Source organism: Cricetulus griseus, unplaced genomic scaffold, assembly GCF_003668045.3.
Source record: "Cricetulus griseus strain 17A/GY unplaced genomic scaffold, alternate assembly CriGri-PICRH-1.0 unplaced_scaffold_1, whole genome shotgun sequence".
In the NCBI taxonomy this organism is placed as follows: domain Eukaryota; kingdom Metazoa; phylum Chordata; class Mammalia; order Rodentia; family Cricetidae; genus Cricetulus; species Cricetulus griseus.
This window is the reverse complement of record NW_023276808.1, coordinates 5,983,493-6,005,720: the sequence shown is the minus strand read 5'-3', so window position 1 is coordinate 6,005,720 and position 22,228 is coordinate 5,983,493. Positions and strand designations below refer to the sequence as shown.

At 45.7% G+C, this 22,228-nt stretch overlaps 2 protein-coding genes across 7 annotated transcripts in view; one reads left to right on the top strand and one right to left on the bottom strand.

Annotated features, from left to right (window-relative positions):
* The window catches only part of LOC118239772 (zinc finger protein 431-like), a 29,806-nt gene extending 17,149 nt beyond the window's left edge, over positions 1–12,657 (bottom strand). The window contains exon 1 of the mRNA XM_035453646.1: positions 12,486–12,657. Coding sequence (XP_035309537.1) covers positions 12,486–12,623 — 138 coding nt within the window. The 5' untranslated portion in view covers positions 12,624–12,657. The remainder of the gene's footprint in view (positions 1–12,485) is intronic.
* Positions 12,658–13,146: 489 nt separating this feature from the next.
* On the top strand, positions 13,147–17,253 carry LOC113839076 (ephrin-B2-like). 6 transcript variants are annotated; one of them, XM_027434534.2, is made up of 4 exons: positions 13,147–13,763; positions 14,947–15,039; positions 15,747–15,809; positions 16,337–17,253. In XM_027434534.2, the coding sequence occupies exons 1-4, from the start codon at positions 13,748–13,750 to the stop codon at positions 16,699–16,701; spliced, it is 537 nt and encodes a 178-aa protein (XP_027290335.1). In that variant the 5' UTR covers positions 13,147–13,747; the 3' UTR covers positions 16,702–17,253. The 6 variants fall into 6 exon arrangements, 4 of the variants coding, with proteins under 4 accessions (XP_027290335.1, XP_027290337.1, XP_027290336.1 ...); XM_027434536.2 differs by having other exon boundaries at positions 13,153–13,780; XM_027434535.2 differs by lacking the exon at positions 15,747–15,809 and having other exon boundaries at positions 13,154–13,763.
* Positions 17,254–22,228: the final 4,975 nt, after the last annotated feature.

Sequence of the window (22,228 nt, the reverse complement as noted above, 5' to 3'; positions counted from 1 at the left end):
GAAATGAATATAACAAGGTTAGCATTTTAGACTACAGAAAATCAGTACACAGATTTACATAATATGAGGTCTGTACAGGTCACAAAGATACAACAACCAAAAATATGTAAAATATTTTTGAAAAATGACATACAGTGCCACTGATGCTCAATCAAAAAATAACATAGAAAAATAATTTATAGCTGGCTGTTGGTGGCCTACTACTTTAATCCCAGAATTCAGGAGGCAGAGGCAGGCAGATCTCTGGGAGTATGAGGCCATTCTTGTCTACAGAGTGGGTGCCAGGATAGGCTCCAAAGCTATACATAGAAACCCTATCTCGGAAAAAAATTAATCAAAATATATGAAGCTTTGCTGGGTAGTGTTGGTGCAGGTGATCCCAGCACTCAGGAGGGAGAGGCAGATGGATCTCTGTGAGTTTGAGACCTGTATATTCTAGAAGAGCTAGTTCCAGGACAGCCTCCAAAGCAACAGAGAAACCCTATCTTGAAAAACCAAAACAAAAAAAAAAAGAAAGAAAAAGAAAAAGAATTTAAAAGACAGATAGACAATGGAATTCAATTGAAAACCATGATATTGACACACATACCTATGAATACATGATTTTGGACAATCAAATTGTCCAGGGAGAGGAAGCTAAAGTTATACAATGGAAAAAATAACGCATCTTCATCAAATTTTGTTGGCATAACTGGATGCTGACATGTAGAAGACTCCATGTCTATTACTATGTACACAACTTAACTCCAAATGGATCAAAGACCTCAACATAAATCCAGGCATATTGAACCTATTAGAAGGAAAGTGGGTGGTACCTTTGAAATATTTGTGCAGTACTAGACTTCTTCCTGAACAATACACCAGTAGCACAGACACTGAGATTGAGAATTAAATAATATGACCTCCTGAAACTGGAAGCTTCTGTAAGGCAAAAGACAGAGTCAGCTAGGCAAAATGGCAGCACACAGAATGGGAAATGATATTTGCTGACTGCATATTTGCCAGAGGGCTGATTTCCAAAATATAGAAATAACTCAAGAAGTTCATCACTAGAATATCAAAAATTAAAAGTTTGGGGCAGAATTATATAAGGAATACTCAATAGAGAAATCTAAAATGGCAGAAAAAAATTACAAAAGTGCTCAATAGCCTTACACAGCAGGAAAATGCAAATCAAAAAATGCTGAGATACCATATTGCTCTTGTCAGAATGGCTAATATCAAAAACACCAGAGACAGTTTCTGATAGATACAATGTGGAAAAAGGTGAACATTCCTCCAGTGCTGATGTAAGTGCAAAGTCATACAGCCACTTTGGAAATAAGTACAATGGTTCCTCAGGAAAACAGAAATCGGAGTTCAATAAGATCCAGCATTTCCAAATGTAGGCATATAGCCAAAAGAAGCTCATTCATACAAAAAGAAGAACTTTTCAACTATGTACATACCAGCATTATGTGTAATAGCCAGAAAGTGGAAGCAACCTAGATGACCCTAAATTGAATAATGGATAGACAAAATATGATACATTTACCCAATGGAGAACTACTCAGCAGAAAAAAACAATGCCATCTTAAAATTTACAGGGAAATGGATGGAAGTAGAGGAAAGTATTCTGCATGAGGCACCCAGTTTAAAAAAAAAAAAAAACAAGGTAGGTACTCACTTGTGTATGGATTTTGACATGGAACAAAGAATCACCAGCTTACAATCCACATTGGCAGAGAATCGCAAAAATAGGAAGAATTCTAAGAGAGATGTACATGGTCCCCCAGAAAAGGGGAAAGGGACAAGGACTCCTGAGCTAATTGGGAGCATGGGGGGAGGAGAGAGGGAGTTAGGAGAATGAGAAGGGGAGAAGAGGAGGGGAGAGGAGGAATTGAGGAAGCAGAAAGGAGTCAGGGGGAAGAATAGAGGAGAGCAAGAAAAGAGAAACCATAATAGATACAGCAATTATAGGCTTAAAAAGAAACCTGGCACTAGGGAAATGTCCAGTGATCTAAAAGAATGACACCAACTAACAATGTAAGCAACAGTCAAGATTTTACCTTAAATTCCCTTCTCTGATAATGTGATCAATGACTCCATCATTTGCCATCCTAAAGCCTTCATCCAGTAGCTGATGGAAACAGAAGCAGACACCTAGAGATAAACACTGAGCCACACTCCTGAAATCTAGTTTCAGATACAGGGGTTTGATGACCAAAGGGGTCTCTTCAAGACTGGAAAAATCCACAGAAACAGCTGACCTGAACAAGGGGGAGGTCATGGACCAGAGACAGAATGCTGGGAAATCAACATAGGACTGATCCAGGCCCCCTGAACATGGGGGTAATTTAGGAGGCCTGGGCAATCTATGGGGCCTGTTGTAGTGGATTAGAATTTATCCATAGTATACAAATGGACTTTGGGAGTCCATTCCAAATAACGCAACACTCTCTCATTGTAAAGACTCTGGGGTGGTTCTAGGCCATGCTCCAAATGATATGGCAGACTTAGAGAATTACTCATGGAAGGCCTCACATTCCATGCGGAGCAGAAAGGCAATGAAATAGGGGGTCAGTGAGGTGCAAGGGAAGACAGGGGAGGAAATTGAGATTGTCATGTAAAACATGCTAGTTTCTAATTTAAATTAAAAATGGAAGAAATGCTCCCAATTTCCATGGCCTATGGAATATAACACGGATTCTACCCAATCTCCCTGCACAGCACTATGCACACTTGAGGAATCTCTGCACATCAGAAACTCCCTTTCTCCCCTGGAACTAAACTTCACTGAATGGCATCATTGTGGTTAGTGGCACCAACAAGTTACAAGCATTCTAATCATGTATACATGAAAGACGATCCACATCACCATTTTTCTGAAAGTTCCTAAACTATTTGCAATATTTTCAATACAATCATGAAAAGGAATACAATATCCAGAACTTCCAGGAAGCAGATAATCAGTTTTCTTAACTGTCTTCCCCCTGCTAGAAAAAGCACTGCCCCCATGTGAACACTGGACAGTGATACTGCAAGACATATGTACCAAGAAAACTACATACTGGGTCATGCTTTGTTCAACTTCCAAAAGAATTGAAAGCTTACTGGGTGGTGGGGTGGTGGCACATGCCTTTAATAACTGCACCAGGGAGGCTGATGCAGTAAGGTATCTGTGAGTTCAAGACCAGATTGCTCTACAGGGTGAGTCCCAGTAGGACATGATTGTTAAACAGTGAAACCCTTTCAGGAAAACAAGCAGCCAGTAAATAACTAAGCAAATTAATGAAATGATACCTCTCCAGACCTGCTACAATCACCATACATTCACTACGGTATAGTTCTTGGTCTTTCTTACAACTCATTTCAGTAAAGGCAGTAGAAAACGCAGCAAGAACCCACAAATTACTTGACACTAGTACTCCTGACTGCTAACACCTGCCCCCTAAGAAAACCCACATTAGCTAAGGCCAACCTTGTAGGACTCATATTACCAGGTTCCTTACTGGGTGATCAGAGATGAAATGACTTAGACAGCACAGTCTTTCCAGCTCTGCCCTTAGATCAGAGTATACAGAGCCCTAGTCTAAAAAGTTTGTATTTCAGTAGCAATTCCTCCTCTCTCATATAGTACAACCTGTTCCTCACCCAAAGCACAGGGTTCTTTATTTGCACATTCCATTACATACTGAATGTACTGTGCAAGCAACCCATTGCCTCAGAGCTGGAAAACCCTGAGAACAAACCCAGGTAACATCCACACAGTAACTGCTGTTTCTGTGTAACTGAGTTAAAGAAAAGCAGGCCACAGAATAGATAGTGCTTGGAGGCGCAGAATGATAGTGCTTGGAGGCGGAAAATGCAAGGTGAACATGATGCATTTAAAATGTCAAAAACTATTTTGAAAACGTGAAATACATTTGATGACCATGTGTTCCAGAGACTAGAGATTAGTATTAGATCAGAAGAAAAGTTTCTCATACTTTTGCTATAAAGATGAACACCACAAATCAGAAAGGTTCCAGTCCTTAGATGTGGATACTAGCAGTTAAGTAAAATACAATCACACAGCCAGGATATCCCTTAAGTAAATTCTTAAGTACAGCATTAATCTGAAACAACATGTTATTCTTCAGGGACAGTGTCCTGAGGTGAAGGTCATGGGGATATGAAAGATAGCACAAGTAGAAGGTAGCAAAGATAAATGTTAGGTTTGTGAGGTAATGCAGATGATATGCCCCAGACTAACTAAGCTTCTTGACAAGAATAGTATCCTGTACACCACATAAATTGAGTGAGAGGTTGGAAGTATATGGGAGAATCATATGAAGTCATCAAAATATATAATTGGAGAAATTCAGGTAGAGACTAGTCAAACAATTCCACACAACGTAAACAAAATATCTAAAGAACATTACTGACTTAACACACAGTGGCCTTAGGACAGAAAACAATAGTTCCATATGCCAGGAAGAGTTTGGTTCTCAGGATTTGAAGAGACACGTCCAAATGTTCCTGGCCACAGACCATTAACAGTTCTCTACAACATATTGCAGATTTTAGAAAGGAGCTCTGATTATTGTGAAAATATCAGGCCCCAATGCAATCTCTCAAGTACAAACCCCAAGCTGTTACTGAGTCCGCCCAGGCTGAGGGCTTAAATGAAAGCCTTGCTTGATGAGGTGAGTTCTTAACACAAATGTGATTTATTTACAAATAATTTTTACCTTGTTACATATTACCCACTGACAAAAATGTGTTTATTCTCAAGAAAAAAAACCTTGAATTTTCTGACACCAGGATTTAAGTTTTTTTGTGACCCTGTAATTCCTCCTTGTCCAGCTTGTTAGATGCCTGTTCTTTGATTTGGTGATGGGCCTGGTGGCTTGGGGTAAATCACAGGTAGATACTTTGCAATGGTTTGGAGCCAAATGTCTGAAAAATGCTTATGAACAAATGTGTATCCTCGCATCCAAACAAGGCTGGTTAGAATGTACTTATCTTTGGGTGTTTCAGAGGCAGCCCTCCCACAGCTCAATTCTATTTTAGGAGACATTCTATTTCCTAAGCATTGGTAAATCCTTTATATCAACAATTCTACTCTCCTACATTATGGAGTAATAGAAGACTGCTACCTAACACATGAGATGCCTCTGGACAATCTGCACAAAATTAACGATGAATGGAGATTGCATATAAATGTTAAATGCAGAGTGTTGAATATCAGGAAAATACTGGAAAAACTAGGCATCTCTGAGATAGGCAAGCTGCTTTCCATATATTCTACAAGAATTTTGAAGTTGTGCTGTGTAGGGAGCCGTCCCTGCCCTGCATTCTCCATTACAAGATGGCGCCTGCATCCGGCAGGCACCGAATGTAAACAAGATTATTGCGCAGGCGCTGGGTAATTTTCCATTCCTTGATCTCTGCCTATTCCGTGGCGTCATATGGCCGGATGAGCTGCAGCCAATCATGGGGTGACACGTCCGAGGCGGCGGTTGCCAGCCTTTATTAGGGGACGGGATTCTTGGCTCGGGGTCTCCGCTCTGGAAAAGCTTATGCTCTCCCCTCACAAGATGCATTAAAGCTTGTCTGCAGAAGGATCCGAGTGTCCTGCGTGTATGATTTCTTGCTGGAGAGAAATACAGACCGCGCGGGACATATGGTGCCGAAACCCGGGAACATGTGAACATCTCTGGCATCGCGGAGACCCCTTGGCTACAAGGCGGATTCAGAACTGCAGGGTGGTAAATTCGGAGAGGTATGATTTTTCTGGACTTTGGCTTGGGAATGTTGCTATTGTGGGAGGTTAATATAGAGGCTTCTGTGCTTTTACTAGGAGCTATTTTGACTTTTCTCACTGTTGTAACAATCTTAAAGAAGTCCAGAATTATATATCAGAAACCGAATGTGATGAGAGATGGGGCGCGCCTAACAATAAAATATAAGAAAAAAGGACCTCCCGGGATGTCTAGTGACAAGGGAGTGAATAATTTGTTAACAGAAAAAACAACAAATAAGAAAAAAGGACCTCCTGGAATGTCTACTGACAAGGGAGTGAATAATTTGTTAGATGATTCTGTAAATAAGTTTAAAGCTTTAAATCTTGATAGCTCTGATGACTCTAAAAGCTCAAGAGATAAAGTTTTAGAGGAAACAGCTCAGCTAGGTGAAAAAGAAACAAAAATGGAGGAAGAGAAAATAGGGAATAACCGGTCACATCACGGTAAATTTAAGAGAAATAAAGACTCAAAACCTAGCCTCTGCCCTACAATGAAACTAGAAGCCTTGGAGCTGAGCAGCTCAGACTCTGAGATTTTAGACTCTAGCAAGGAAGCAGAGCTAGAGAAAGAAGCAGCACGATACCACCCCGATAGATATCGGCTGCCAAAAATGCCAGCGGGTGTGCTTCCATCAGCACCCCCACTATTTGGTACCGACTCCTTTTTACCATCAGAGGAGCGGAGAAAATTACAGATGGCTTTCCCAGTCTTTGATAGGGGAAAAGGCCGTGCATGTTATTCAACACTGCTTGGAGGCCTGGGATGCCTGGGAAAAGCCTCATATCCTAAAGATGCTCAAGTAATTTATGTATGCTTGTTTTAAAATGTTCCATTTCCTGGTATGGCCATTTTATAGCTGGTCACATGACTGACGGTAGCCATTTTGCTAAAGTTAAGAAAAGGATACTTAAACCGCCATCTTGACTAAAGGTTACCACATGGAAATTAGAGGTACCATCTTAGAAACAAGTTTTTTCAGTTAAGATTTAAAATGTTAATGCTTCTATATATTACAGAAAGACCTTAAGGAAATTTAAATTTCTTTTTAAAACCAGTTTTCAAATGTTTGATTTTATTAATGTTTATACTTAAAGAGCTTCAATTTAGAATTTTTAAGCAAAGCCTGACAATGTAAAGTTCTTGTTTTGTAAAAGATGCTAATCTATTATGTTGGTAGCACACACCTTTAAGCTCAGGGTGTTGATGACACACGCCTTTAAATTGAGGGCGTTGGTGGCATATGCCTTTAATCCCAGCACTAGGGAGTAAGAGGCAGATGGATCTTTATGAATTCAAGGCCTGCCTGGTCTGGCAGATCAAATTCAAGGACAGGCTCCAAAGTCACACAAAAAAACCCTGCCTCAGAAAGAAGTTAAGCTACTGTTTAAGGAAGTTCAGCTGTATTACAGAAATAAGACTTTACCTAGCCACCTATGTGCTTCTTAAAAACAGATAATGGGCCGGCTTATACCTCTCAAAAGTTCCAGCACTTCTGTAGACAGATCTGACTGGCTTACCTTATAACCCTCAAGGACAAGGCATTGTGGAACGTGCCCATCGCACACTTAAGTCTTATTTAATCAAACAAAAGGAGGGAATGGGAGCATCCTTACCCTCGGTGCCAAGAGTTGCAATATCCATGGCACTCTTTACCCTTAATTTTCTAAACATTGATGCTCAGGGCCATACTGCGGCCAAGTGCCACATCTCAGAACCTAAAAGGCCAAAGGAAATGGTAAAATGGAAAGATATCTTAACTGGTCTTTGGAGAGGCCCGGATCCTATTCTCATAAGATCCAGGGGAGCGATATGTGTTTTTCCACAGGATGAAGAGAATCCCCTGTGGATCCCGGAAAGACTCACCCGAAGAGCCCCTTTGGACCCTCAAAAGTCGGAACTCCACCCTCTCCCCGGGAGTTGAGAGCCGCTATTATCCAGATTAACTCCTGTCCTTGACGGAGGGACTGTCATCATGGATTGCTTCAGCTGTCTCCTATTTTAAGGAATGGGTGGAGGTGGGATTGTTTGGTGCAGCCGTTTGCTGCGGATTGATGTTGCTTCTCTGGCTGGTCTGTAGGCTCAGGGCTCAAACTAAGAGAGACAAGGTGGTTATCGCCCAAGCGCTTGTAGCTTTGGAACAAGGGGCTTCCACTGATATTTGGCTAACTATGCTTAAGCAATAGGCCGCTGGCCAGACAGCTCTTGCACACCCGGAGCCTAGGCTCATTGCACAGGGTAGAGTGCCTGGCTTGAGCAGCCCATGAGGGATGTCGAGCAAGGCATCGCACAGAGAGTTGCCCAATATGCAGGCTTCTCTGGGAGGCATGTTGTCCTGCATAAGGGTTGCCTGCCCTAGTCTCCCTTTCCCAGAAAAACGGCAGAGGACAGGTCGAGAGCGCTTCGGGTCAAGCTAACAGCCTGATGGCGACTCTTGTACACAGTCTTAATGTTTGATTGGGAAGGTACAACCTCTGCCTCTATCCCTCAACATTTGGGTGACCTATTTGCTTGTAAAAATATAAAGCCTTATCATTAATTAATAAAAAAGGGGGAGATGTAGGGAGCCGTCCCTGCATTCTCCATTACAAGATGGCGCCTGCATCCGGCAGGCACCGAATGTAAACAAGATTATTGCGCAGGCGCTGGGTAATTTTCCATTCCTTGATCTCTGCCTATTCCGTGGCGTCATATGGCCGGATGAGCTGCAGCCAATCATGGGGTGACACGTCCGAGGCGGCGGTTGCCAGCCTTTATTAGGGGACGGGATTCTTGGCTCGGGGTCTCCGCTCTGGAAAAGCTTATGCTCTCCCCTCACAAGATGCATTAAAGCTTGTCTGCAGAAGGATCCGAGTGTCCCGTGTATGATTTCTTGCTGGAGAGAAATACAGAGCGCGCGGGACAGTGCTGGGCATTGGTGGCAAACACAATTAATCTCAGTACTTGGGAGGCAGAGACAGGTGGATCTCTGTGAGTTCAAGGCCAGCCTGGTCAACAGAGTGAGTGCCAGGATGGGCTCCAAATCTACACACAGAAACCTCCAAAAATCCAAAAAGAAAAAAGAAAAAAAAAAGAATCTTTAAGTTGACTAGAAACCTGCTCCTATATCCATCTCCCTGCTCATAATACTCTGATCATATTAAGCCTGCAGAGCAAAATTAGTGAGAGACCTCCCCCTAGGTAAAACAATTTACATGTGCCAAATTGGATTTCCCAAGACATGGAATCTGGCCTCACTTTCCCCACAGATACAAGGAGGACTCAACACACTCTGCCACACCTCATCATCTGCTCCTCCCCCTCTGCAGACAACATCCCCGTAGCTCACCATTTTGTGGTTTCCCAGATCACTGAAGCTCTCGGCTCAGCTCCCTGTAGCAGCAACTGCACCACAGCAAACAAAACCGTTGTCTCCTCTTCAAAGTCAAGCCTGGTGAGCAGAAGAGTCCTGAACCTCTTGTGACTGGCTCGTCTCCTGGAGGGCCTGATTGGATAGTGAGGCTTGAGTGACAAGAGCGCCTCCCATAGGGTTAGAGTGTGCTTAAAGACACAGTATTGTGGTTCCTGGCCATGCCTCCCACACAAGAAAAATCCTTTCTCTAGATCTGCAACAATATTCATTTCAATAGCACTGGCCCCAGGCTAATTTGCAGACCCTGAAACCTTCCTGGTCTCCATAGGAACTTCCCGTTGTCCTCCAGGATATAATTCAAAAGTTTCTACACACCAAAGAACCTCCCTGACGATGCAGCAAACCAAATGGTACCAAATCAAAATGAATTAGGAAAAGCTCACATAGCAGACACAGCACAGGGATGGAGCAGATCGCTCCACAGCCTCCTTTTCTTCATTACTCTACACCCTCCCTCGCTTGCCCTCCCTCCCATCCCTGCCCTGTTTCCACCGCTGCAAAAAAATCACAAGTAAGAGTCCTAAGGATTCTAACATCTCAGGAAGGAAGCCTAGAGGCAGGAGGATGGAAGCATTGTTGATTGGGAGTGCAGGACACACTGGGAAATGCAGTCCCAAGCCAGCTCTCTTCAGGGAGCTGGAAAACTTCTCTAGGAACCTCTGGCTCCCCAGGCTGCCTTTGCAAGTGAATGAGCTTGAATCAGTGAATCAGTGACTGAGAGAGCTTAGTTAAGGAGTGAATTGAATGCAAGCAGCAGCCAGGTGGGGAGCAGTCAAGTCAGTGATGCACTTTAGGAAGTGGGAGGTGTCAAGCAGGGTGGGGAAAATGTTGTGATGGGGGAGGGGGTGTTCATTCTTGAGCTCGCCAATACCTGCATGCTCCCTCCCACCCAGGAATCCACGAATGAAAAATCAAACAAATGAATGAATGGATGAATTAATTAATTAACAGATGAATGGATGTATCAGGCATTATGATATGCACCACCACACTCTGGCAATGACTAATTCATTAAAGGAAAAACTTTTAATTTACCTGGTTTGCATTTTCAGAGGTTTTATATTAAGTATCTTCATGTTGGAACATGGTAAAATGCAGGCAGAAAGGGTGGTATAGAAGGAGCTGGGCATTACACATCTTGACCACTGGCAATGGGAAGTTGTCTGGGACACTGTTCATGGCTTCAGCATATATAAGATCTCAGTATACACCCCCAGTGACTCACTTCCTTCAACAAGTCCATACCTACAGCTACAAACCATCCTCATAACAGTGCCATTCCCTATGAGCTTATGGGGGGCAATTACTAGCTCGGGTACTATGCATTAAGGTCCACAAGGAAGTATGATATGACCTTTTGTATGAGTAAATGAGCATATCCTACTGAGAAAGACTACACTTTAAGTTTGTTTTCAACCAGAATTTATTAGACTATGAAATTTTTGCTGCGGCACACATAAGGCCCTATGATTAATTATATGAAGTATTCAGCTTTCATTTCAAACAATTTGGGAATAATTAACACAGTGTTCATTATCCTCAAATTGGACAGAAAGGCTAGCGAGGAATTTCTTTAACACCAATTTTATATTTTGAGAAACTTGTTTTAACAACTTTGCTTACAATGACTTGTACATATTAAACTTTTACTTTTCCTCCATTTTCATGTGCCTAAAGTTAAGCCATACCATCATTAATTCCAAGGCATTGTACTATATTTTTGTTATTAATGTTCAAACATATTTGTGAATCAGAACCCTGATTGTAATTGAAGGAACCAGCTTCCCTTTCGGCAGCCATAACATGTGCTTCTATGACCTTGTTCTAGACACTAGAAAGTCAGATGCCTGTCTTGTGACAAGGAACCAATCAGAAGTTAGCTGGTGGCGCTATGCTTTATGACCCTGGTTGTGCTTTACGGACAAGCACACAGCAATGATTTAGAGAGCATAGCAACACCCTGGGAGGGCCTATGGGCCATAACAACCAGTTGACCAATCAACACAGGGCAAGCCCTCCAAGCCTGGAGACACACCAATCGTAAGCCTGTGCGTACCCCTAGACACTCCCCTTACACTGCCCTATAAGATCTTTTGGGAGCCCCTAGGAGCCGTCTTTTCTGGCCATCCGCCATGGCGGGTGGGTGAAAGACCCGAGCTAACATGGGGTTAGCTCGTTAAATTACAATAAAGCCTCATGCAGTTTGCAGCAAGCTCTTGAATCCGCCTGGTGATTGGGGTGACCGGAGAACATGGCCTGGGACCCCGGATACTTGAGTTTTCGGGGGTCTAACACCTCAACTGAAGAATGGACAGAGAAAATGTGGTGCATTTACACAATGGAGTACTACTCGGGAGAAAAATAATGGAATCTTAAAATTCACGGGCGAATGGATGGAAATAGATGAAAGCATCCTGATTGAGGTAACCAAGTCACAGAGAGAAAAACATGCTACTTGCTCTCTTATATATGGGTTTTAGACACGGGACAAAGGATGAACAGCGTACAATCCACACCACCAGAGAAGCCAGGAAACAGGGGAAATCCTAAGAGAGATCTCATGGTCTGCCAGGGAAGGGGACACGGACAGGATCTCTTGAGCTAATTGGGACCATGGGGGAGGGGAGAGTTAGGAGAATGGAGAGGGAAGCAGAGGGCGGGAGAGGAGGACTTGAGGGAGCAGGAAGTTTGAGACGGCGGAAGAATAGAGGACGGCAGGAAAGAACACCCCGTGACAGACAGAGCCGTTATAGATGTAAAGAGGGATCTGGCTCTAGGGAAATGTGCAGTGACGCACAAGGATGACGCCAGCTGACAGTGTGAGCAACAGTCAGGAGTTTCCCTTAAACGCCCTTCTCTGATGATGAGACGCTGACTCCCTTATTTGCCGTCCCAGAGCCTCCATCCAGTAGCTGATGGAAGCAGAAGCAGACAGGCTGATCATGATTGACAGGCCCCGCCCCTCCCACCCCCTCAGGACCTTGAGCATCATTAATTCACTCATCTCTGAGTCCCCCTTGAGTTTAACGGAAGGGAGAGGAAACCGGAAGTCCCGCCCACAGCACTCAACAGGAAGCACTGTATTTTTTTCTCCCCTGCCATGGTCTCTGCACAGACCTTTTCCAGATGTCGGTCGCGAGCGGAACCTTGTTGCTGCCCAGCGCTGTCGAAGGGACGGACCGGAAGCGCAGGGCACCGGCAGGAAGTGTGAGTCTCAGGAGCGGTAAATGAGTCGCGGTGGAATCGGAAACGCGGTTTCCGGCCCCGGTGCCCCCCCCCGCCCCTCCCAGAAGGATTCGGTAACGCACAGGAAGCGGGGAGCCGTGCGTTTCACACGCGGGATTCGCGGCGGTGCAAGCGGAGCCTTTGCGGAACCGGAAGACCTGTGGCCGTAGCGCTGCTGGTGCGGTCTCTGAGATCAGACCGGAAGTCGATAGTGCTGGCATCTGAAGCCAAAGGCAAGTCGGGAATCCCAGGACTCACAAGCCGAGTTCCCATCAAAAGCGGTCGTTCTTCCTGCGGGGTCGGAAAAAAAGAAAGACTCTGACAGGAAGTTGGTAGTACTGGCAAGCGAATCCAACAGGAAGTCTGGCGTGCTGGACTCACAAACTGAATCACAGTCACTGGAAGCCGGCCGGTCACTGTGCGCGGTAGGAACAGAAAGACTGGGACACGAAGTGTCTAGTGCTGGCAGGAGAAGCCATCCGGAAGTTGGGCATCCTGTGACGCAGAAGCAGAATTCCCGTCACCGGCAGCCGCTCACTTGCAGGCGCGGAGCCGCTTGTCCGTAACCGGAAGTCGGTAGTATGGGCGTGCTGAAGCCGACCGGAAGACTGGAATGCTGGGACTGAGCAGCAGTCACTGGAAACCGGGAGCTGCTTTTGCACCGAGCCAGACTTGACGGGAACCGGGTTGCGCTGGCGTCCTGAAGCCAAGCAGAAGTCGGGCGTCCTGAGATTTCAGCGAAATTCCGGTCACTGGAAGCCAGCCGCGCGCCGTTCCCATCCATTACCAGGACTCCGGAAGTCGTTAGTGCTGGCAAGCCGAAGCCAACCGGAAGTTGGGAATCGTGAGTCTCAGAAGCCCCATTCCCGTCTCTGCAGGGGAAGCCAGAATGGGACGGGAACTCGGTAATGCTGGCGACCTGAAGCCAAGCGGAAGGAGGGAGCACTGGAACTTGAAAGCGAAATTCCCGACTCTATTTCCCCGCGATCCCCGATGGCAGACCGGAAGTCTGTAGTGCTGGCGAGCTGAAGCCAACCGGAAGTCGGGCGTGCGAAACTCCAGTCACGAAACAGCGTGTGTTGCCCACCCCGCGGAAACCGGAAGTCGATAGTCCTGGCGAGCTGAAGCCAACCGGAAGTCTGGTGTGCTGTGCCTCACGCGGGGCGCTGGCGTCACACAGCGAGGGCGGCACCGAGTCCCAGGGCGGCGTTCTGCAGACCGGAAGCGGAAGCGCGTCACAGAGCGGGTCCGTCCCTTGGGCGGCAGCGTCGGGGATGCGGGCGATGCGTTCTGAGCTTGATCCAGGCGGCGGTGGAGCCCGCGGGCCAGCGGAAGTGGCGGGGCCATGGGCGGGACCTGCGGTAATTGCCGTGTGTGGGTGAGTGATTGACTGATGGGTGGGGGCGGGGTCTCTGAGTGATTGATGTGTGGGGGTGGCATCTGTGAGTGACTGATGTGTGGGCGGGGTCTGTGAGTGATTGACGGGTGGGGGCGTGGTCCTTGAGTGACCGACTGTCGGGGCGGGGTCTGTTAGTTACTGACGTGTGGGAGCGGGGTCTGTGGGTGACTGACGGGTGGGGGCGGGGTCTGTGAGTGACTGATAGGAGGGGGCGGGGTCTGTGAGTGACTGACATGTGGGGGCGGGGTCTGAGTGATTGACGTGTGGGGGCGGGGTCTGTGAGTGACTGACATGTGAGGGCAGTATCTGTAGACAGAACAGCTTAGACAGACAGAAAGATATTGGTAGAAGGGTTGTGCTCCCTCTCGCCCCTCATTGTTAAAGTGGAAAAGGAGCCCAGCTGGCCAATGTGGGGCAAGGTGGTTGCCCCCACCTGGTTATATCCATGTTGTCCCAAAACCCAGACAGGGAAAGGGGTGTGCTAACTCTCTGTCCAGCTGGAGTTTTCCCTAGCCGGAAACTTGGCTGAGCGGGTTGATAAAAACACATGCTTACAGGGACTTACACGGTGATGAGAAGGCAGACTCAGAAGACTTGAGTTCTAGAATGCTACTTCAGCACATTCCTGGCTGGAGGAAGGAGCAAGGGGGTGTCAGAAGGTTCCCCTGAGAGTGTTTACAGAACTTGGAGGTTTGACAAGCATAGCATCAAGTTCATTGTTCTTTAAGCAGAAGGTCTGGAGTGGAGAAAGCAGGTGTTGGGAGATGATTACCAAGTTTTGAAATTATCACGTTTGCTCTTTTGCACTTTCTAGTTTCGCCCCCCATCCCCAGGAGTTGGTGGGTATTTTGGAAGGTGCTGTCCCTTTGACCTATAGAGTAATACTAAATCATGTGTATATGGGAGGGTGTGTTTAATAGCATTTAGAAGCAGGTATCCTACATGTCACAATGTTTCCAGGATCCATTTTTCTTTGTTTATTTTCCCATTTCTATTCTGCTTTCAGCATCCCATACATGCAGAAAACTTATGACAAAGAGTGAATTCTTAGTATTCAGATTGTTTCCAGACATTTCATGTTCATGAAATCCTATTGATTTCCTGATTTGTTCTTTATTTTTTTTGTCCATTTTATTTTTAATCAGCTACATCCAATGGGTCATTGGAAGGCCTGCATAACCAGGAGGGAGGGGTATGCAAGACAAGAGCCATGAAGATCATCATGAAAGTTGGACATGGTAAAGAACAACTGCTGCTTTGTGACCCCACTGTGAGCTGGTACAGCCCCCAGCTAGCGTGGCACCTGGGGTGACGCTCACCATCACCGCTCTTGTTAGTTTTGAAGGCAGACCATTTTCTGCACTTTGAACCACTGGTTGAGTCCCGCAAACTGACATGCTCAGTTTTTCTCATTTAGATCTCTCTAAAAGTTCAGGGCAGTGAAACAGGGTGTCTGTGTGCTGCCACAGGTACGTATATTTCTGTTTACAATGCAGAACACCTCTTTGAAAAAATCCAAGTGTCTAGTACGTGAGCACTGGCTATGCTGCTTTGTTTCATTTTCAAATCTGGACAAACCAAGACCTGCCTCTTCACATAGAATAACCTATTGTGAAGAAAGAAAGAATTATTCTTCTCATTAGAGACTAGTATAGCTGTCAATCAACTTGCTTAGTGAAATGGAAATGTCATCTGGAATGCTTTGACTCCCAAATGAAAGAATCTCTATAATTTCCACAGATGGCCTCCTAATCTAAACCTAACAAATAACTAGGATTACCATTCTGATTAAAAAGGAAGGATATGTTCTTGTATTTCCCAGTGCTTTGCATAAAGAGTCTTATGTTCATTGCTGTTCATGCCTCTTGAGATATCTTTGCAACTCCTGAAGCTTGCTACATTGTCAGATGTCTGTGACATGATTAATCGCTTCTTCTTCATGTAGATGCAAGTCCTGCTGGATCAACCAGGAATAATGATCCATCAAGACGTCCGGAGCTAGAAGCTGGTACAAACGGGAGAAATTCAACAAGCCCTTTTGTGTAACCAAATCCAGAGACAGGAGTGTAGTGGGGCTGTGTGTCTATGGTGTGCATTTTTCTTAGAACCCCTATAGGCAGAGGAGCCTCAAAACACATCCCAACCAGTGGGATTCACTCGTGGGCACAGATTCCTGGGGTCTTTGCTCCCAGTGAGTCAATATTAACTCTGCCACTAAGACAGATTAATTCAGCCCGCTCAGTGTCTTACAGTCACAAGAGCAGAGCTCACCAGGTGTTTCAGTTACTGATGCATCCTGAAGTGTTGAAACTAGGGATGTTCCAGATTTTCTGTCTAATGTTTAGGAAGTGGTTGGCCTGGTGAGTGAGTGTCGGACCTTTGAAGCTCCTTCACCTCATCTGGTGATCTGTTGTCCAGTTCACCCTGTGAGTTGAGCATTGGCCATGCTTACTTGTTTGCATTTGGAGCGTTCTTTCTGCAAGCTAGAGGGCAGTCTCAGAACTACAGTAACTGGCTGTTCTTGCTACTGTGCAGGTACCAGCACTGAAGGCAACAGCGCAGGGCAATCCGCCAACAACCTCCTGGGTTCCAAAGTGGCCTTATTCGCGGGAATCACATCAGGATGCATCATCGTCATCGTCATCATCATCACCTTGGTGGTACTGCTGCTCAAGAACCGCAGGAGGCACCGCAAACACTCTCCACAGCACAGTACCACACCCAAGCGAGGTGGCAACAACTCTGGCTGGGAACCCAGTGATGTTCTCATACCGCTAAGGATTGCAGACAGTGTCTCCCGCCCACACTATGAGAAGGTCAGCGGAGACTATGGGCACCCAGTGTACATCGTGCAGGAGATGCCCCCACAGAATCCTGCCAACATTTACTACAAGGTCTGAGGCCTGCAACCTTCGCCTCCCAAGGGAACTCTCACCTTGTTGTGGGTGCAGGGACTGAGCCTGACTCTGGGGGCGGAATGCCTCCTGGAAGATCCTGGAGCTGGACAGTTTTGTAGGCTGTAACTTTTCAGCCTTGGGGAAACCACAGACCCTCCTCGGAAGCTGGAAGACTGCTAAGAGATCCCCACTTGGACTACTGTGTCCCTGTGTGGACCTCTATGCTATGCACCCAGCCAGGCACTCAGGACTCTGCAGATCCCGGGGAAGACACTGTGGTCTATGGGTGATGCAGCAGTATTTTAGGAGAAAGTTGTACCTCTGCCTCTGTGTTTCCTGCCATGCACACTGGACTTGTCACTCGGACCTCGGGTAACCTCAGTAAGGTTTTCAAAGATCCCTAGCATTTAGTCCTCACTCCTTCTGTTTCCAGGGCTCTGCAACACCTCCCCAGACCCCTCACTCCACATCCCGTATCATTAAGGGACACTCACCACCGAGCACTGGCCCCACCCTTTACACTAAGATGAAATAAAATGTGGATTAGTTACAGAATTCTGCTTTCCTGCAAATTCCTTGACTTGGTTTGCTGGGAAAAGCCGGGGACATGTGGCCAAGTGAGGAACATGCTGGCTACCACCGCAGGGGGAGCATAGTGGGGAAAGCAAGAAGGAAACAATAGATAGTGCTTTGGTTTGCTGAGAGGAACCAGGAATGTGGGAGACTACAGACTTTGTTGAGTGGTGGTGAGCTCACTAACACAGCTATGCAACAGAGAATCAAAGCCCCTCTCCTGAAGTGTAACAAAGGGGCCATTCCTATGAAAGACTGGCCAGAGTTCAGAGGGAGAGGACAGACCTCTGGGGCAGGACTGTTGAGGTACTGGCAATAGAAAGCACAGCCCTGGAGCTTCAGGAGAGTCTGTCTGCTTTGGGAGATGGTTTAAGCAGACTCGGCTGCTGTATTACCACATTTTAATCACCACAGGGTAAAAATCATTTAGGACAATAGCAGAGAGCCAAATCTGACCTAGAATTTGAAAATACAAAGGTCTAACAGGCTGTTAAGTCCATCACCACTGAGGATATCGGGAAATTTTCATTAGGAAAGGTTGGTCAGATTCACCGAGTCCCCATGAGTGCCCCTCCCACTCTCTGATTGAGCCTTACATTTTGGTTTTTGGTTGATGGCTATGCTGTCTGGGCTCTGAGGCTCTACCCGGGCTCCATGTCATAGCAAAGCACATATGGCACATCCCTAAGAGTCCTTAAGATGGAGGTAAAATTATGATGTCAAGGGGAAGGAAGGAGATAGGACATAGTTATAATAGGTGCATAGAACACAGGGGATCTAAAATGAAAGATTTTTAGTAATATGCATTTTAAGATAACACACAATACACACCACAAGACATCGAATTCATCGGTAGTGGCAATTAAAGCAGTCCCAGCCCTTAGCCCTTTACAAAGTAAAAGTTCAGATACAGCTACTTCTAAGAGAAGCTGCATCACCCTAAAAGTTACCAATTGTTCCATCCTGCAAGACTTTAACCTGGGGCAAGAGAGTCATGGATAGGGAATGGGGACACAAGAGATGCAGAAAGAATGACCACAAGACAGAATTCTGATCAAGTGGCAAGCTTTATTTTTCTCAGGCTAGCTTATATAGTCAGTAGAGAAGGATATGGGGAGGGGTAGAATGGGTTGTTTGTGCACTGGGTGTTAGTATAGGCAGGATATTTGGAAGCCACAAAGAGGATGTTTGGCAGGGTAAAGACTTCATGAGTAAGAGGTCCAGAAAGGTTTTCTAGGTGACTGAGCCTGGGGCTGGAGGACTAGGTCAAGATGTTTTTCTTGATCTGAGGTCTTAAGGATCTGCTATGTAAAGGATAATATACAACTATGTGGCCGGCCAAGAATGGCCTAGGATCAAGATGATTAGGAATTCAAGATCATCCTCACAATCAGAAATCAGAAGGGAGCATATGAGACCCTGTCTTGGTACAGGAGGTCAAGAAAGTGCAGGTTGAAGAAAATGTTTGTTCTGCTGGAGTCATAAGCACGCAACCTTTGATGAAGCTCTTTGGATTTGATGTGGCCTCCATGCAGATCTTTTAGGATGGGGATTGGCTGTTTAGCAGATTAGAACAGCAGTGATAGAGAAAGAACACCAGGGAGACACTAAAATTTGGAGAACTGGACATTTCACTCAATAACTGTGCCAAGACTCCCGCCTACTGGCCAAACTCTTCACTACAATAGATTAAAAGTAGTCCAGAATAAAACAATCGTTTGAAAGAGGTGGGGTGTTAGAGACAAGGTTTATGTGTTCTTCAGCTCACCTGGAACTTGCTCTGTTGACCAGACTGTCCTTGACCTCATAGTTCTGCTTGCCCCCACTTCTCCAGACCCAGGAACATTTGTGTAATTTGCAGAGGTAATTCAAAATAGCAAGCAACAACCCAGAATCCTTGCAGATATATGGAGTGGAGGCCAATATTTCCCTGCCCTGGCATAACCAGAAAATACTATAGAAATTTTTATAAACTTTTCTACTTCTTGACTAGACACTGTACTCACACCTGGGAAATATCTACTAGAACAACCAGAAGGACAAAATCCAAAGTGGGCTGGGGCTTAGGTTCAAGGTTCCAGGGGCCTTAGATCCAGTAAGATCCAGGACTGTTTGTATCTGCTAGCCACACAAATGCGGCCTCAACATATGGAGAAGGCTGGAAACGTGGACCAGCTGGAAGACTGGCTGCCTAGATAGCATGCATGAAACCCAGGACTCTCATCATACAGATTTCATGCCAATGGTTGACACCTGGAATGAAAAACATTTACAATGGGTGTGCAAGGTGTCTTTATGAGTTAAAGGCAGAGTCATGCAAGAGCAGACAGAGCCACAGGGAGCCCCAGGCTAAAAGCAATTGGCTATGTGAACAGCTTCGAGTGACCTGGGGTTTGAACTCCAGTCCCCACAAGACAGCTTATACTCATGCCAGCTCCAGGCAAGAGTATGTAGCCAGCTTCTGAATGTTAATACAGTAAAGGGCTGAACCTTGTAAAGGAGCCTGCCACCAGCATGAGGACCAGAGATGCTTCACAGAAACCAACATGGTGGAGAGGTAACCTATGACACAGGGGAGTAAGGATGGGTCCAAAGGTAGGCAGGCACAAATGTAAAAATGTGGCCAGATATTGTGGTGACCTTACAGCTAGCAGTTAGACAGACCATCCTGGACAATTTATTGGGATTTTAGAACATCCACCCCAAAAAAAACCTACAAAACACTTGGCCTAGTAGCATATGCCTTAATCACAGAAAAAAAGATCCCTGTTCTGCACAAATTAACTTTCTCTAAAAGTACCTCGATACCTAGAATTAAAACTCAGTCTGTTAAAATAGCATGTCAAAAGAGGATTGGAGTGTATCTCAGACTCTTTAACCCCCTTATTCATTAGCTACCACCTCCCATTCTTCCTCTGCAGAAGCATCCGACATCCATAACCCCAGAGAATTCACTGTTTGGTGCCATGATTTACAGACCTAAAGGTGAGCATCTCTCCAAACCTACTGTTCTGGCAAGCTCGGCCTACATCCTTACAGGGCTGCAAAGCGATTTGGTCCTTCTGGTGAGAAACAAAATGCAGGGGTATAAAGTTAGCTCCCCTGTGAGGAATGAGGAAGCCACAAACATGGTAGCCTCCAGGAAAGCACATGGAAGCAACCTTCTGAGTCATTCCCAACCCTACCACCTACAGTTAAAATAAAACTGAAGACGAAAGTGCCAAGATAACAAGACTTTATTGATCTTTAATGGAGAAGACAAAAATTGCCAACTGAACACGAGGATTCAAAATGACTTTGGACATTAAAAGTTAACAATGGGGGTTAGGAGGAGAGGTGGTTCAGTATAACAGGATCATTGTTCAATTCTCAGCCCCCACATGCAGGAGATGATTCTGCATGCTCATGCTGCAGACGACATACACTAACAACTCCAATGCTTAACTCTGGCTGGGACTGACCAGGACCAGGTCTCAGGTGTCCTCACTCAAACCCCCAAGAAGACTGGAGTTCCCACTGTAGCTGGAACAGGCGTTAACTCTCCCCACCTAGTGTCTGGACAGTGAGTGAACACTCAGGTCTAGAACAGGATCAGAAGATTTTTAAGGGACAGGTGCTCTCAGGGACACTCAAATAGTGTAGCACTTTCTATTCCATCCAGAAGAGTGCGCCACATTTGAGTGTCCCCAAGTGAGCAATTGCCGGTGCCCGGAAGTTCCACGATGCCTTCTCCACACAGCAACACTCAAAATGGGGTCACTTTCCCCTTCACAAGGCCTGGAGAGTGCCTCCATTTTGAGTATGGCTATCTGGGACCTCACAAGATGGATCCAGATCGGCCTGCAAAATTAAGGAGGGTCTAAAGCGTGTTAAATGGGCCTGGGGAAGATAGCTCAGCGGGTTAAGGGAACTTGAGGTGACAAATTCAATCCTCCCCACCTACTTCACCATCATTCAATTCCCTGCAACCTTCACCGTGCACAGTAAACAGTAAATCTCTTAAGATGAGCCGCTATCCACAGCGCAGGCGGGAATGGTACCCACAGACAACACCCAAATGTCGAAACACTTTCCACTTTAGAAATGAGAAGAGCGCTCCTGACATTTGAGCGCCACCCCATGGACAGCAACCACCACCTTGCCCAGCTGCAGCATTCTCTCAATTGGCTGCCCTCAAAACCTTGGCAGCACTTCTTCCAAGGAACAAAAAGTGTCCCCAGAGTTTGAGTGGAGCAGGTTGAGATCTGAACGGTGCTGTGCAAGTAACCTGTAGAAAAGCTGTTAGGAATCTCAATTATTGTGTAAGGCCTGAAAAACGGAAACAAGTTAAAGTTAATGCTAAGCATGGTAGACACCTTTTAATGCCAGCACTGTGGGGTTAAAGGGGAAGCCTACACTGGTCTACACACCACCCTCCCCCACTGACAAGCCAAATTATGTATAGGCATTTCAGTGTCCCTTCTCTGGCTGTCCACCAGGCTGGCCTTATACTCAAAATGCAACAGATTTGGATTTTGTACCCCATCGTTTCTTAATGGACCTATTACCACTGGCAATTTAAAGTATAAAAGGTAGTGCTGGGCATTGTTGGCGGATGCCTTTAATCCCAGCACTTGGAAGCCAGAGGCAGGTGGATCTCTGTGACTTCGAGACCAGCCTGGTCTACAAGAGTCAGTTCCAGGACAGCGTCCAATGCCACAGATAAACCCTGTCTCAAAAAACCTAAAAATAAAAAAAAATAAAGTGTTAAAGGTTTCAGCATGGTGGTGGCAGAGGTAGGTGGGTCAAAGCTACAGAAAAACCTTGTTTTGAAAATCGAAAAGATGGAAAAAAAAACAGGCTTTGGTGGAGCACACCTTTAATCACAAGAATCAGGATGCAGAGAAAGGTGGATCTGAGTTCCAGGCTAGCTTGGTCTACAGAGTGAGTTCCAGGACAGTCAGGCTAGTTACTCAGG

What these genes read in the sequence shown, in the direction of transcription:
- LOC113839076 (XM_027434534.2), top strand. An exon ending in CATCATGAAAGTTGGACATG is followed by an intron (nt 15,040 to 15,746) that starts GTAAAGAACAAC and finishes TTCTTCATGTAG; the next exon opens with ATGCAAGTCCTGCTGGATCA. An exon ending in ACGTCCGGAGCTAGAAGCTG is followed by an intron (nt 15,810 to 16,336) that starts GTACAAACGGGA and finishes GCTACTGTGCAG; the next exon opens with GTACCAGCACTGAAGGCAAC.